This window comes from Pan paniscus, chromosome 7 (genome assembly GCF_029289425.2).
Source record: "Pan paniscus chromosome 7, NHGRI_mPanPan1-v2.0_pri, whole genome shotgun sequence".
NCBI lineage: Eukaryota > Metazoa > Chordata > Mammalia > Primates > Hominidae > Pan > Pan paniscus.
This window is the reverse complement of record NC_073256.2, coordinates 127,655,440-127,670,350: the sequence shown is the minus strand read 5'-3', so window position 1 is coordinate 127,670,350 and position 14,911 is coordinate 127,655,440. Positions and strand designations below refer to the sequence as shown.

The window sequence follows — 14,911 nt, the reverse complement described above, 5'->3', positions numbered from 1 at the left end:
TGGCTTGGGAATGCCTTAGGATTCAGAGAACTCTCAGTGTACTGTAGCTACTCTCAAAAATGGCTAGTGACTGACACATTGTGATAAATTTAAATTTCAACAAAATATGTTAGAGTGGTGGGGATCTTATATGGCACCAGACTAGTTCAAAAAATGCCCAGGACTACTCCCACCTAGATTTTCCAGGCAGTGGGAAATGGAAGTATAGTGAAGAGAGAAGAATGACAAGAAAGAATTTCTATTTCATAGAATATTCTCTGTTTGATGATCAATGTGTTACAAAAGTTGACAGATTATAGGTTAACCCCTAAGTATCTATGCCCACCCCATTAATCCACACCCAAATTTCCAGTCTATCTGCATGAATTTGAGTCTGGCCTGAAATCAGAAACAAAGATGGGGCCAGGCATGTTGGAAAGAGAATACTTGGTCTGGCATGAAAGCATTGAACAGCCAGAGCCAGCAGCAGAGTTAGGGCCAGCTGGATCCAAGGAGGAACTGGCATGAAACAGTGGTGGGATCAGTTCCCAAAGCAGAGACGAGGCTAACCAGAAGGGAGGAGAACAAGTGGCCACATGGCTGAGAAGAGAGCCAGGCATTCAGGATTCCCATATATCCAAATCAGCCTCATTCCCCAGTGATCCAGATATAAAAAGTTTTGTTTTATTTCTACATAAAGACACAGTATTTGGTATGAAGCCCAATGCAACGTTTTTGCCAGCAATCATGGCCCAATTCAGTCAAAATTCACAGGGAAAAATTTTTTTAAAAGAAAAACACAAGCACAGTTTCAGTTATGTATTATGTTGCAAATACTTGAATTTCAGGGTAATACTTATATTGACAATGTAATGACAATATCAAATTGCTATGATGTGTAGAAAATTCAAATAAAGACAACATAAAAGGATTCAAATGTGATCATTATAACATATTGCAGACTGCAGATCCGATTTTAGAAATTTAATAAAGATAATGGTAATTTTTTTTTTCTTTCTTTCTTTCTTTTTTCCTTTAGAGAGAGTCTCACTCTGTTGCCCAGGCTGAAGTGCAGTGGTGCAATCACAGCTCACTGCTGCCTCCAACTCCTGGCCTCAAGCACTGCTCCCGTCTTGGCCTCTGGAAGTGCCGGGATTACAGGTGTGAGCCACTGCACCTGGCCCTGGTAATACTATTTAAGAAAATAGTATGTTTGAGTTCTTATATAGTATTAGTCAGACATGACCCTTTTTCATAATATTACCTATGTTCTGAATTCACAGCCCCTTGCTTTCTCTTGCTTTCTTTTTTTTTTTTGAAGAAATTTCCATATCTACTGGCTTCCTTTTATGAATATTTAAACATGTTCAAGTCTCTCCTATATTGAGGTAAAACATCTTTCCTTGAGACAACATGATCAGAGTTTGACACTTTCATATCTATAATTCATTAAAGGTGGGCCGTCCCAGGAAGGGGTGTGAACTGGAAATCTCTGAAGAGGCTGACACCTGATGGCTGTTGGCAGAGAGCACTCCCAACAGTGGATTCAAGTCCTTCCTTGAGAAAGATTGGGTGTCATATCACAGTGTCCAGTACAGTTCATCCTTTTAGTTATGTGGATTTGCTTCTTCAAAGACATTTCTGGAAGTAGCTCCTCCAGAGTTTTTGTATTTTTTCCTAAGAGTATCATAGAAAAAAAAAGAGGTAGTGTCCCTACAGCTGTAGTAGGTCTCACTGTCTTCTTCATCAACTCATCAAGCACGTCTACTATCTTGCTAGCTTACATATAAATGTTATGACACAGACTCTCATGTCTGAGGATTATAGTCCTCTAATCATCAGGCCCTTCACAGGCTAGGGTTGATGAGCTTGTCCATTTATTCTCAAAAGATAATGAATTATCTGGCTGACGAACATATTCCTCCGTTTTGTTTAACTGGAGCCTTATCTCTTTCTACTTAAGATCAGTTATCCCGGCTGGGCACGGCTGTAATCCCAGCACTTTGGGAGACCGAGGCAGGTGGATCACCTGAGGTCAGGAGTTCCAAATTAGCCTGGCCAACATGGTGAAACCCCGTCTCTACTGAAAGTACAAAAAATTAGCAGGGAGTGGTGGCGGGCACCTGTAATCCCAGCTACTTCGGAGGCTGAGGCAGGAGAATCACTTGAACCCAGGATGTGGAGGTTGCAGTGAGCCCAGATTGCACCACTGCACTCCAGCCTGGGCAACAGAGTGAGACTCTGTCTCAAAAATAAATAAATAAATAAATAAAAATCAGTTATCCCAAACTGGATATTGACTCCTCTTTCCCTTTTTCCCTTCTGGTGCCTTAGTACAAAGAGCCTGTAGTTCTTAAGCAGCAGTTACAACTTATAATGCAATGGGTCTCTTATGCCCCTGACAGAAGTATCCCCTACTTTAGAAATGAAGTTTTCTAAACTAGCAGTGCCCATGAGTGAAAAGATTGGAAGTAAAACTTATGCAAGTGCGTCAACCTTTTGTTATCTTTTTTTTTTTTTCATAACATGAGTAGAGCTTAGCAATGATCATTTACTTGCCCTTTTCTTTACATTTCTAATTACTCATGATTTCTCAAATACGATAGCTATATCATACAAGCGAATACATCTACTTCCACCAGTATAACATTCCAATTTGCTACCTGGTGCTAAGATTAACAGCTCCACCTACTTCAATGATGAAATCCTCATTGACAGCTTGGTGGTAGGTGATCCAGCTTCAGAACTTCCTCTTTAGCACTAGCTTTCTTAGATAGCTTGGGTTTCCCTGAAGTATGCTCTAACATGGAGTTTAGCATGCTAGTGGCTTATTATAGAATGAGAGGAAGGAAGTGGGGGGCAGCAGAGGGAAAATCAAGCTGCGATGCAGACCCAATCACAGTCTTAGCAACTCCGTGGGAAACGCTAGAGCTACAATGGCCTTCAGACATTTTCTGAACTAGACAGAGATCACCAGAGCTTCATCTATCTGTATCAGCCATTGGATGTGGGATGTCATAGAAGGGCTTGGGCTAGTAGCTTCTTTTCAGCCGAAACTTCTCTTGGAGTGCCCTGAAGGGGCTCAGACTAAAGGCTGTCCACTGACAGCATCCCCAGTACCTAGTACCATAAATATTTCATTGAAAGAAAATCTATTAGGCAAATCACTCTGTTTACCGCATTTGGAGTTATGAAAGTTACCTTCAATTCTATATTACTCAGGAGTACAATTGCTGGGCATATGCTTTAATTTTGGCAAATACTATTAGATTTCTTTCAGATGGTCTCAAATATTTATATTTGCAGAGGCATCTAGGAGAGTTCCAACTCCTCACCATATCAACCTTAAGTGATGTTAGGTAATAACCTGCCTTTCTGATTATAGTTCTTCCATTGACTAAAGGGCAATTTTTATTACTTTTATCACTATTGAATTTAATATCTATGCAGCTGTTAGCCTTTGGGGGTTCCCCTCTGTGAGTTGCCTGTTCACCTCTATTAGCCGCTTTTCTATCCAGTTTTATTTCTTTTCTTTTCTTAGAAATTAACCTCTTGTCATTTTCAGATGTTGCAAATATTTTTTCTCAACTTGTCACCTATCTCTTCAGTTGGTTTATGATCTTTAGAAATATTTAATTTTAGTATAGACTAGTTCATCAATGTCTGACTATACTAATTGTAATTTTACAGTTTTTTCTACCTCAAAGTCACAAAAATGTTGCTTTATTTTCTTGTTTTATTTTATTACCTTTACATTTAGGTGTTTTATACTTTTAGAGTCTACATTTACATACACGACCAATTTTGACAATTTATATACAATTTCATCTTAGTTGTCCAATGAAGATAATATAATCATTCATAATATTATAGTTTTTAATCTCTATATTGTAATTTTGTCTCCTTTTTTACCCTTGATTTGTATTTTTCTCTCTTTTCTAAATAATTGGATGTGACATACCAGGTTTTAATATTTGAATGACTAAATGGATACAGGATTTATATGGCTTAAGTTCTGCACATGCTATTTTATAAAAATGGAGACAATGGTAGTATTTGCCTCATGGTGCTATTATAAAGACAAATGAGAAAGTAGGAGAGGGCAGAGGAAAAGTCAAGCTGTGCTGCAGGCCCAAGGACAGTTTTAGGCAATTTTCATTGCCTCAATTGCCTCAATTGAATTGTACATAGAATACTTTGAATGTAATGTGAACAAAGCAAGGGCTTAATAAATGCTATTCATTATTATATTAATACTACAATTATCAGTTATTATTTCATCAATACTATTATTTGCAGGTGATTCATAATATAATTTTAAGCTTTCTAGCAACCAGCTTGAAAAAGATAAACCTAATCAAGTACACATTTCACACAGTCCAAATATTTTGGGACATTAATTTTTCCTTTCTGAATTTTCTACTCTTAGCTTCTCCCCAAACACCAATACACACACACACACACACACACACACACACACACACCCCTCTGCAGGAAAGCAGCAGGTATAGCTCCATTGTTAAAAAGTAAGGAAGGTCTGGAGTAGAATGTAAAACAGCCTGAAGGACACAAGTAATTATTTTCTGCCAGACTAAACTGATATTTCCCTGTGGGAGAATGGTGTGGTGGAAACAAAGCTCATGGGTATCAATAAAATGAGACGTATGTCTTGTCTTTGTCAGAGAGTGAGGGCCTGGAGTGAGGCCACAATCCCAGACAGGAATGCAGAAATGGCTGCAAGAAGCATATAGGGATATGGAAGGACAGGTTTCAAGATGTCACCCTCATCTATTATCTGCTGATTCAATTAATATTTAACTTAACAGGTCATAACTTGAAATTTCTTTAAGTCAAACTTCCTAGGCTTTATCTCATAATTATTGAAACAGAATTCCTGGGGCAGAAGCCCAGAAAACTTTTCATTGAATGGCTTTTTTGGAATGATGTTTAAGAATAGCTAAAGAAATGATGGAGAAATGAATAAGGCAATGTCTCTTATTCAGCTATTATATCCAATCGTGCTTGCATTTCTTCACTCCTGCACAGGCAAAATATTTACTGATTTCTTAATATATCCAACACTGTGGTAAACATTGGGAAGAGAACAGACATAATTCATGCCTTACCGTAGAGTACTGTTTGATAAGTTATATAAAGAGGTAACTTACATGACAGTGTGATAGTCAATATGACAGTGCTGCTCCAATGATGATGATGTGGGAGCACCTAAAAGGGGATATTTTCAATAAATTTTGAGAAGCTTTGATAGAGAGATTTTCAGCAGTAAGCTTGACATTGTCCTACCCTGGAAAGTATGTCTCCAGGTAATACAGTATCCCCAGCACAACACCATCTATTTCTCAGAGTGACTGACTCAACAATTGCTTCCAGTAAATTTTCTCATCATTATTTCTCATTAACTAATGTGCTGGAATCAGGCTGGCATCCTTCCAACTATCTTAAGGTTTTATACATCCCTAACAAGTGATTTGGTTTTGTTATTTTCTTGGTATCACTGCTAGATAGCAGCTGACATTTAAGTTCTCAGATGAGACCTCCTTTGTTGCCTAGGTCTTTCAAGACACATGTTTCAAGTTCTTTTTAAAAACAAACAAAAAAAGCCACTTTGCATTAGGAAAGTAAGCATATGAGGCAGTGAAAATGTAGTGGTCTTCACATACCTTTTGAATTCTTTACTTAGAGCCTAGACATATATTTGAGATCCCTCAATTCAGTTCTCTGTACCCTTTCAAGTTGTAGTAGTCCCCGGTGTCTTAAAAATTGTCAAAATTAAGGTCTTTGGAGGATTGAAGTAATTCTAAATATTGCTCTTATTTAGCAGTGGCATACATATCCAAATCAACACCCAGGAACATAGACACTATTTCACTTGGTGGAGTCAATAAACCAAACTTTATAAAGATCTTGTGTAATCAATAAAGCATGGAAACTAAATAAGATTGACATTTTTGGAACTGTCTGGGGAGTTTTAAAACCAAAACTAAAATAAAGAAATGAAAGTACAAACCACTGAAGAATTACAGGATATATTCTACAGTTGTAATTTTCTTAAAGCCTTAAGACTATTTTCAGAATGGAAAATTGAAAAGGAAAAGAAAAGAATGTTTCCAGGCTGGGCATGTTGGCTCATACCTGTAATCCTGGCATTTTGGGAGGCCAAGGAAGGAGGATCACTGAGCCTAGAATTTCAAGACCAGACTGGGCAACATAGTGACATCCCATCTCTACAAAAAATAAAATAAAATACATTAGACAGGTGTGGTGGCATGCACCTGTAGTCCCAGCTATTCAGGAGGATGAGGTGGGAGGACAGCTTGAGCACAGATGGTAGAAGCTTCAGTGAGACACAATTGTGCCACTGCACTCTAATATGGGTGACAGAGCAAGACCCCATTTCAATTTTTTAAAATGTCTCCATAAAAGTTTTGTGTAAAGGAAAAGTAGAAGAGGCCCTTCAATTATGAGACTTAGTAAGACCAGAGAGTAAAATGGAAATAAATAAAATAGTTTCAAGGGTTGGTCAGATTATTTCTTGTTTGTTTGAGCAGACCTTTAAAGAGTTCAGATTAATCTCATTTTATTTACTTCTGTGAGACTTGAACACTTCTGATAAGTTAGTAGGAAAAAGGAATAGGAATCGGATGTGAAACTACTATAAATAGATAGTTTATATTCCTTGGATTTCATTATGAATGCAAAGAGCATATTTAGCAAAATACCATGAAATTTCATTTGGTATTCTTAATTAAATCTCATGAAATACAATAAAAGAAATAATAATAAAAATGATATTTCCAACACTTTTTCCAACAAGTGAATGTTAAAACTGAGCTAGTGAGACAATAATGGTTCTGAATGCTAACTGCATGTAATATTCAATTGCAGATCAGTGAGTCGTTGGGTTGAGTTATAACATCACTACAATTGTGTATAATCTTAGAAAAATTTTGTATAATTTTAGAATAAGTTCTGTATATTGGCTAATAAAATCCGATAATTTAATTCAGAAAATTGGTACAAAATCAATAAAAATATTAATAAAGGGACTCAAGTACTAGGATACTCTGTGGCAAAATTAATCTTGTTTTATTTTCATACCCAATACCAAAGTTTAGAAGTTATGAAAGCATGCATGTTCACCCCTGACTTATTTTTTTTTAACTCAATGAGCTGTGATTTCTAATTTTATAGTAGAGTTCTCTAACTAGCTGACAGAGCTGTTCAAAGCTTTGTCCCTAAAATTTTGCTAATCTCATTGTAGAATATTTTGCAGCAGATAACACTAACAGTGAGCATGGGTTACAAAAGGGTTACAAAAGAGAGAGAATTGATACCACTTCCCAGACAGAAACTCAATGTTCTCACAGTGTTCTTTGAAATGTGCCTCTACATGTGTAGGAAAGATTGTGATCTCAATAGCTCTTTGCTGACAGTACACTCAAAGGCAAAATAAAATATCTATTCCACCTGCCAATTAGTTTCTCACTTAAAGCACCTTACTCTACTCTAAATGGTCCTCTGTTCCTCATTTCTGCCAAGAAAAAGCATTATGAAATTCATAATGAAATGACTTGCAGTAGTGCCAAAATTGTGCTTCATTTTTATCCAAACAAAGAAATTCCAAAAATATAGGAGAACCCATGAAATCAAGGAAAAATGAATAAGGATAATGGATGCCATATTAAATAATCAACAAATATCAACACCTTTACTGGATACATGCCAGAACCATTCTAACAGATTTAGAACTCATGGGAGACTACCTAATGTAATTAAAATTTTGATATTTTTCAAATATATTTTAGGTAATTTTGCCAGAGAGCATAAGATGAAATTATAAAGATGGGGCCGGGCACAGTGGCTCATGCCTGTAATCCCAGCACAATGGGAGGCATAGGTGGGTGGGTGGATTACTTGAGGTCAGAAGTTTGAGGTCAGCCTAGCCAACATGGTGAAAACCTGTCTCTACTAAAAATACAAAAATTAGCCGGGTGTGGTTGCGGGTGCCTGTAACCCCAACTACCCAGGAGGCTGAGGCAGGAGAATCACTTGAACCCAGGAGGCAAAGGTTGCAGTAAGCCAAGATCATTCCACTGCACTCCAGCCTGGGCGACAGAGCAGGACTCTGTCTCAAAAAAACAAAAACAAAAAAAGGAGAACTTTTTGCTTTCTTGATTATATTTAGAACATGTTGAAGCTCAGACTGGCTTCCTTATAGGAACTCTTAGCTCAGTGAGTTTTCTACTGGAGAAGTAAAAAGGACCAGTCAGCTCAAGATGAATACTGTATATCTTATACAGTAGAATATAGAAAAGTGAAAAAACTCTTTACTTTTTTGCCTAAACAAAAAACATTGGTATTTACATAATAGATTGTTGGGGCAATTGGAACGAGCAAAAACCTAGAGCAAATTCAAGTGTAAAAATGCTGGTATAACCTTAAAATATATTGGATATCATAACCTGATATGTTTTCTTCATAATTAACATGGGATGGTAATAGACTTTAGAAGAAAAAAAGATTTCTATGTACAAAAAAATGGCAAGCAATGGTTTTAACATGTTAAACTATATGCAGTAAAACAAAGTAAATATTCTCAAGGCATTTATTTTATGATTTCTATATGAATTTCCAGGAGGGCAATATAGAACTCAAGTAGCATTTACATTTACAAACGTACTTGGATATAGAGTTCATTTGTCATCTAGCACAACCTGGGTTTAAAGTTATTTGGAATATAATTAAAGAAATGCTGAATGAGTTAGAGAAAATGGGTATGAAATAGAGCCATTCTTTAAGCCATTCTTCCATAAAGGCATATGGATATAATCAAGTTCCGGCTTGTCTAAATCCAATTCCAGTTTATTTGTTTGTTTTAATATTATCTACCAGAAAATATAGTAGTCAGAATTTAAAATAAAATCATGTGCAACTGCAGACAAAATATCTGTCACAGGTAACAAGTGACAACCATTGAAAGAATAAATTTTTCTCCATTTACTGTCAGTCATTCAGAAAATAGTTATCAAATAATACATGTCAGACATGATGTGAAATGCTTAGTTTCCAAATATAAATAAAATAAATAAACCATAATCCTTGCACCCAAGGAGCTCACAATCTAGTGGTTTGGCAGGTGGGAAGAGGGAAGACATTTAAAGAGATAATACAATCTACATTGTAGATTTCATCAAAGAGGAAGCACATAATTCAAAGTCATGCATTGTTTATGAAAAGTCGCTAATATAAGCTTTACACCCAAAAATAATTTTCAGCAGTATTCACTTTTAGTGCATTTTAAAAGAACTATAGAAAAGTGTTACAATTCTAAATTCCATGTATTCTTCTAAATAACATGGTTATTGTATGAAATCTAGACTTTCTTTGTGCACATTACCAATTATCTATTTTACACTTACAATAACATGCTGTAAATCAAAATCAAGCCTCCAAATATACCTTTGAAGAGACAGAATTACAAATAATATACAAAGGCAAACAGCTGTTGCACTAGATTACCCTTCCTGAAAAATGTGATAATGCAGACCCTTTTCTTTCCTGACAGCCATTTAATAAAATAAAGCTCCCCCCAAGTGAGAAGTGCCTGCCAACAAAGCTTGAAAAAGGTGTTATGCACTCCAGCATCTTTTTTGCTGTGTCAGGATCCATACGGAAACATTGTAAAAATAACTTCCATAAATCCCTTTCTTTTGTTCACATTTTTCCAAACATTTTTGTTCTGTTTGATCTTTTTCTTTTCTTTTCGCTTGGCTCAATAAAGTTATGTGATAGTTTTGCAATTTGTTCTTCTAGGATTATCTAAAGGCGTCATTTATGTACTCTTGCCACAATGTCCCAGAATCTGTCACCTAAAATAGATTAACAGCAGCTGGCTTCAATGATTATGGTGTTCTCTTTGCATTCTGTCTCAAGAGAAGTTGAAGTAGAAAACAGGAAATTTTGTAATTCTTGGAAAATGAAAATAAACTAGTAGTTGTGCTGAGGAGAGATTGTAACTAATGTTCTCCATAAACACAAATAACTGAGTTCAGAATAATACATAAGCTTAATTAATAACATTGCTTTTAAGCAGTGTAAGAAATAGAACATTTTATTTTTTGTTCATATGATATTATTCATATTTCTGAGGTGAAACCAAGGTACTAAAGACCCAGTCTTTGGAATTTCAAATGTTGAGAACTTTTAATTCATTAGTTGATTTTTTTTTGATCTCCTACTCAAAATGTTGTGTCTTGAAGATAAACCAAAAATAAACTTAAGAAACATGGAAATCTACTAACTCAAGTAAGGAAAAACTCTAGAGCTAAAAACTTCAGATATGGGTGAATTCAAGTTTTATAATAAAGGGTCTGTTTCTTTCCCACTGTCACTTATTGCTACTCTCTTAATGGTAAAAGTGATGGCCCAAGACTCATTCTATTAACTGATCAACCTGCTGCAAAGAGAGTGACCTTAGCAACATAACTCACATAAATTCCTAAATGAATACTGATTATTCTTAGCCTAGATTGCTCCAGTGTTACTCATTATTTGCAGGGAGATGGAGTATTTTGATTGGCCAACCCAGATTATGTTAGGCATCTGTGAAAGAAAAAGATCATCTGATAATTTTAAAAGTCCACAGAATCCCATGGAGTAGAATAAGGTTATTTTCCAAAGAAAGAATCACTAGGCAAGAAAAGAAAATTGGCACATGTCTCCTGTATCTTACTTTCAAAATATGTCTTTAAAGATACCATAATTAAGTTGTAAAATATTTGAGAAACAATAAAGAAAATTAGTTGACTATATGTCCACCACCCTAATATAACTGTTGCCATTTTCATTTATTCTCTTTTTACATATATACAGACGATAGATAGATAGATGATAGATAGATAGATAGATAGATAGATAGATAGATAGATAGATAGATAGATAGATAGCAGACTTTACTGGCATAATCATGCATACAAATACAGTGCTTTTTTCTTAACACTAGAACACAGACTTTTTTCATATGTTAGTTTTCTTGTTTCTTTTTCTTTCTTTCTTTTTTTTTTTTTTTTTTGAGATGGAGTCTTGCTCTGTTGCCCAGGCTGGAGTGCAGTGGCATGATCTCAGCTCACTGTAACCTCCGCCTCCCGGGTTCAAGCAATTCTCCTGCCTTAGCCTCCTGAGCAGCTGGGTTACAGGTGCACGCCACCACGTCCAGCTAATTTTTGAAATTTTTAGTAGAGACAGGTTTTCACCATGTTGGCCAGGTTGGTCCCGAACTCCTAACCTCAAGTGGTCTGTCCACCTCGGTCTCCCAAAGTGCTGGGGCTACAGGCATGAGCCACCATACCGGCCTCATGTGTTTGTTTTCAAAAGTACTTGAACTGGCCTCTTTTGATGACTTCTTAAATTGCTTCACATTTTCATTATAATAATTAACCTAATAATGAACATTATTGTGCATATATTTTCTCCCTCTTTTATATTAGTTGCATAAAATAAATTTTAGGTAGATTCAATAGCCTGAAGCTTAGGAGAATTTTATGGTAAAAGATAATTTTTAACAAAATTGTGTACAATACTTTGTAAAAATCCTCTCTGTTGTAGAACTTATTAGATTATGATCTGTTTCCTCAGAGTGCATACAATTCTGAATATTGATAATTTTTCTCATAACACTGTTTTTAAACTAGGATTTAAATATTCTTATTATTTTATTTTACATTTTAAAAACCTGACAGGTAACATTGCATGTATTTATCATATATAAGGTGATATTTAGAACTATACATCCATTGTGGTTTGACTACATCTAGCTAATTAACGTGAACATTACCTAACATGGTTGTGAATTCTGTAATAAGAAAACTTAACATCTACTCTCTTAGCATTTTTGAAGAATACAATAATTTTATTAACTAGAGTCACCATGCTATACAATAAATCATTTGTAATTATTCCTTCAACAAAATGGAGAAAGACAGTATCTTTGATAAATTGGCTTGGCAAAACTGGATATCTACATGCCGAAGAATGAAATTACACCCTTTTCTCACAACATACACAAAAATCAACTAAAAATGGATTAAAGACTTAAGTATTAGACCATAAACTATAAAACTGCTAGAAGAATACATAGGGGAAAAGCTTCACTGTATTGGTCTAGGCAACAATATTTTGGATAAGACCCCAAAAGCACAGACAACAAAACCAAAAATTGACAAATGGAGTTACCTCAAACTAAAAAGCTTTGGGAAACAATCAACAGAGTGAAAAGACAATCTATAGAATAGGAAAAAAAATTCCAAACTAGACATCTGATAAATGGTTAATAGCCATAATATCACATAAAAAACTCCATTCAGTAAAAGAAAACAAATAACTTGATTTTAAAAGATGATTTAAATATTATTTAAAATATCAATGATTATCATAAATTTAATGCCCACTGTGTGACAAGTGCACATGTAATTTATACTATGAGGAGTTTTTGATATTCCTATTTTTCAGATAAGAAAACTAATTTACAGAGAAATAACAAATTTCCAAGTTCTCTCAACTGGTACAAAATGTAAATTAAAGACTTCCCAACATAAATACTATCAACCTTTCCCATTACTTCTGTGTATCCAAATTTGTGATCTTCCACCCATATCAATAAGAAAATACTTGATCCTACACTACAAATACGTTTGCATAAATATATATATATAGATTTTATGTTTGTACTACTAATACATCATGTATATTTTTGAAACAAATTTCAAATATAGAACTTCAAAAAGTAAAATATAAATAAAGAGTGAGTCTGTTGTTTCTTTACGCACCCCAGAGCAATGGCTTACATATCCCCATCCTTTCTGGCAGCCTCTCTTGGCTGTTCTCTTCCCACAACTAAGATTATCTGACTCTCATCTGCAGAATTCACTATTCCCATGGCTCTAGCTAAAGGAGCATCCTAGCTAAGGAAACAACATCCTTAGCTTGAGGTATATAAGTATTTAAATTTAGGGTGAATTTATTCTTCTTTCATAATGATACTGTTACATTTCACTTTGATCTCAGGTTCTAGTGGGACAACTGCACTTCCTAAGAGTAAGTGTTCTGTGTACCCTAGGCTGGTAATGAAGTTCTACCGTCCCTCTTCAAATTTAAGCCTTAATAACCAAAACAGTACTTTGATACCTTTAGGTTTTGGACTCTATTTTCCATCCCAACTCCAGAGAGAAATATTTTATGTAAATCACAGGATGATTTAACTCGAATACCAATGGTTTGCCTACTCTAATTTACAAATATCGAGTTTCTTTTCTTGCTCTGTTTCTTCTGCTCTGGGATTTATCTTTAGTTATTGCTTAATTATCTTATGCAAATTATTTCCAGGTTTAGCACCTATTGTTTGCCACCATAATCTTAATTTTGTTCTATCTAAAATAAAATCCATCTCCTGTTCCTTACCAGGGTTTGGCCTCACATCCTTCTAGATCCTGAAGTCAGGCTCCAGTTCTCATCCCCATTTGTTCTACCTCACTTAATATAATTACTCTTTTATTCTGCCACATATCATCTGGGTTACCATATTTCAGAGAAGAGGAAATATTGTTTTTCTTTCTATTTGGGCTGATTCCTAATTGAGATTCTTTAAAATTAGCTTTACACAATAACTAAATGGTTTTAGAAAAATTTGTATATATGTATAATATATGTGCATGTGTGTATGTATGTGTGTGTGTATATATATATTTTGTGTATATATATAACTGTTTTATGCAGACCCTTGATAATCATAGTATTCCTTCTCCCTCTGGAAATCAGTATATTTAAGAATACTCTTTATGATTTTAGACTATAGACTAGGGTCCAATTATCTCACAACTGCCCAAGGGACCAGGTACAGAAAGATGTAAAAATTCATCAACATTTCTGCAAAAGCATAACCTTCAACTTTATCCTAAATGTGCATTGATAGCAATGCTGGTCCCAGGCAAAATCAAGAAGTTGAACCACCTGTATTACGTTCTGAAATGCATCTTCAATGTGGAACACGTTTACTTCACAGGTGTTTTTATACTGTCTTAAATCCATCTGTAAAAAGAGGAGCAATGTAGAGAAAGATGTAACACTATTGATAATATCATGGATTCCTCTTCCCAAGATATATTGAATTTTATAAGATAAAAAAATGAGAAAGATATATTTACCATGAGAAAACATCAACATTATCAAATACATCACAGTTTACCTATTCTGTCCAGAGGATCCAATCTCAATTTTTAAATAAATGTTGAAGGATATTAGTTCTATAAAAACTTACATCTATTAAATTATTCAATTATTTTCAACATAACTTTATTAAAAGTAAAAGAATGTACTAATTCAACAAGGGATTCTTAATAAACAGTACAGGAATTTTTAATTAGTTAAAATAAATATTTTTAACATTTATATAAAGATTATATAATTCCTTTTTTATAGTCCATAAATGTAGTTGCTGCAGTCTTGAAAAATTAGTTTATTTTGCCAAAATTACATTGTAACCCTTACTTCTATCCTTCTGATTAAAATAGAATGCACTTCTCTTATGGTTACTTCATTATGAGGCCTCATATGCATACTGTATTGAAAAAAATAGAATAAAAGAAGAATAAATTAATATCTTCCACAGTTGCTTATATCCTTTAATTGATACTCATGGCTCAGTCAATAACATCTAGGTTCAAAATTTTACAAAGTCTGTTTTTAATTTACCTGTTCTTTCTCCAATTTATACCTTAAATGAATCCTATGTTCAAGTCAGATTTGAAACAACTCAATATTCCCTGAACTAGCCATAAACATTCCTACCTTACCAGAATGCCCATTTTACCTCTGCCTCTCCAAATTCTTCAAGGCCTAGTTTAATCATTGGTAATAC

General features: G+C 34.7%; 1 protein-coding gene across 9 annotated transcripts in view; it reads right to left on the bottom strand.

Annotated features, from left to right (window-relative positions):
* LOC117981491 (putative uncharacterized protein encoded by LINC00269) overlaps nucleotides 1-14,911 on the bottom strand; it is a 920,685-nt gene that overhangs the window by 602,256 nt on the left and 303,518 nt on the right. For 6 of the 9 annotated variants that reach the window (XR_010113009.1, XR_008626483.2, XR_010113010.1 and 3 more), the window contains exons 3-4: nucleotides 6,133-6,224; nucleotides 5,148-5,205 (exon numbers count right to left, since the gene is read on the bottom strand). The exons of 2 other annotated variants lie outside the window; for them this stretch is intronic. Coding sequence is in view for 1 of the 7 variants with exons in the window: in XM_055116859.2 (XP_054972834.1) it covers nucleotides 5,148-5,205 (58 nt within the window). In the remaining 6 variants the exon portion in view is untranslated. The remainder of the gene's footprint in view (nucleotides 1-5,147; nucleotides 5,206-6,132; nucleotides 6,225-14,911) is intronic. One more of the 9 variants, XM_055116859.2, reaches the window with a different exon arrangement.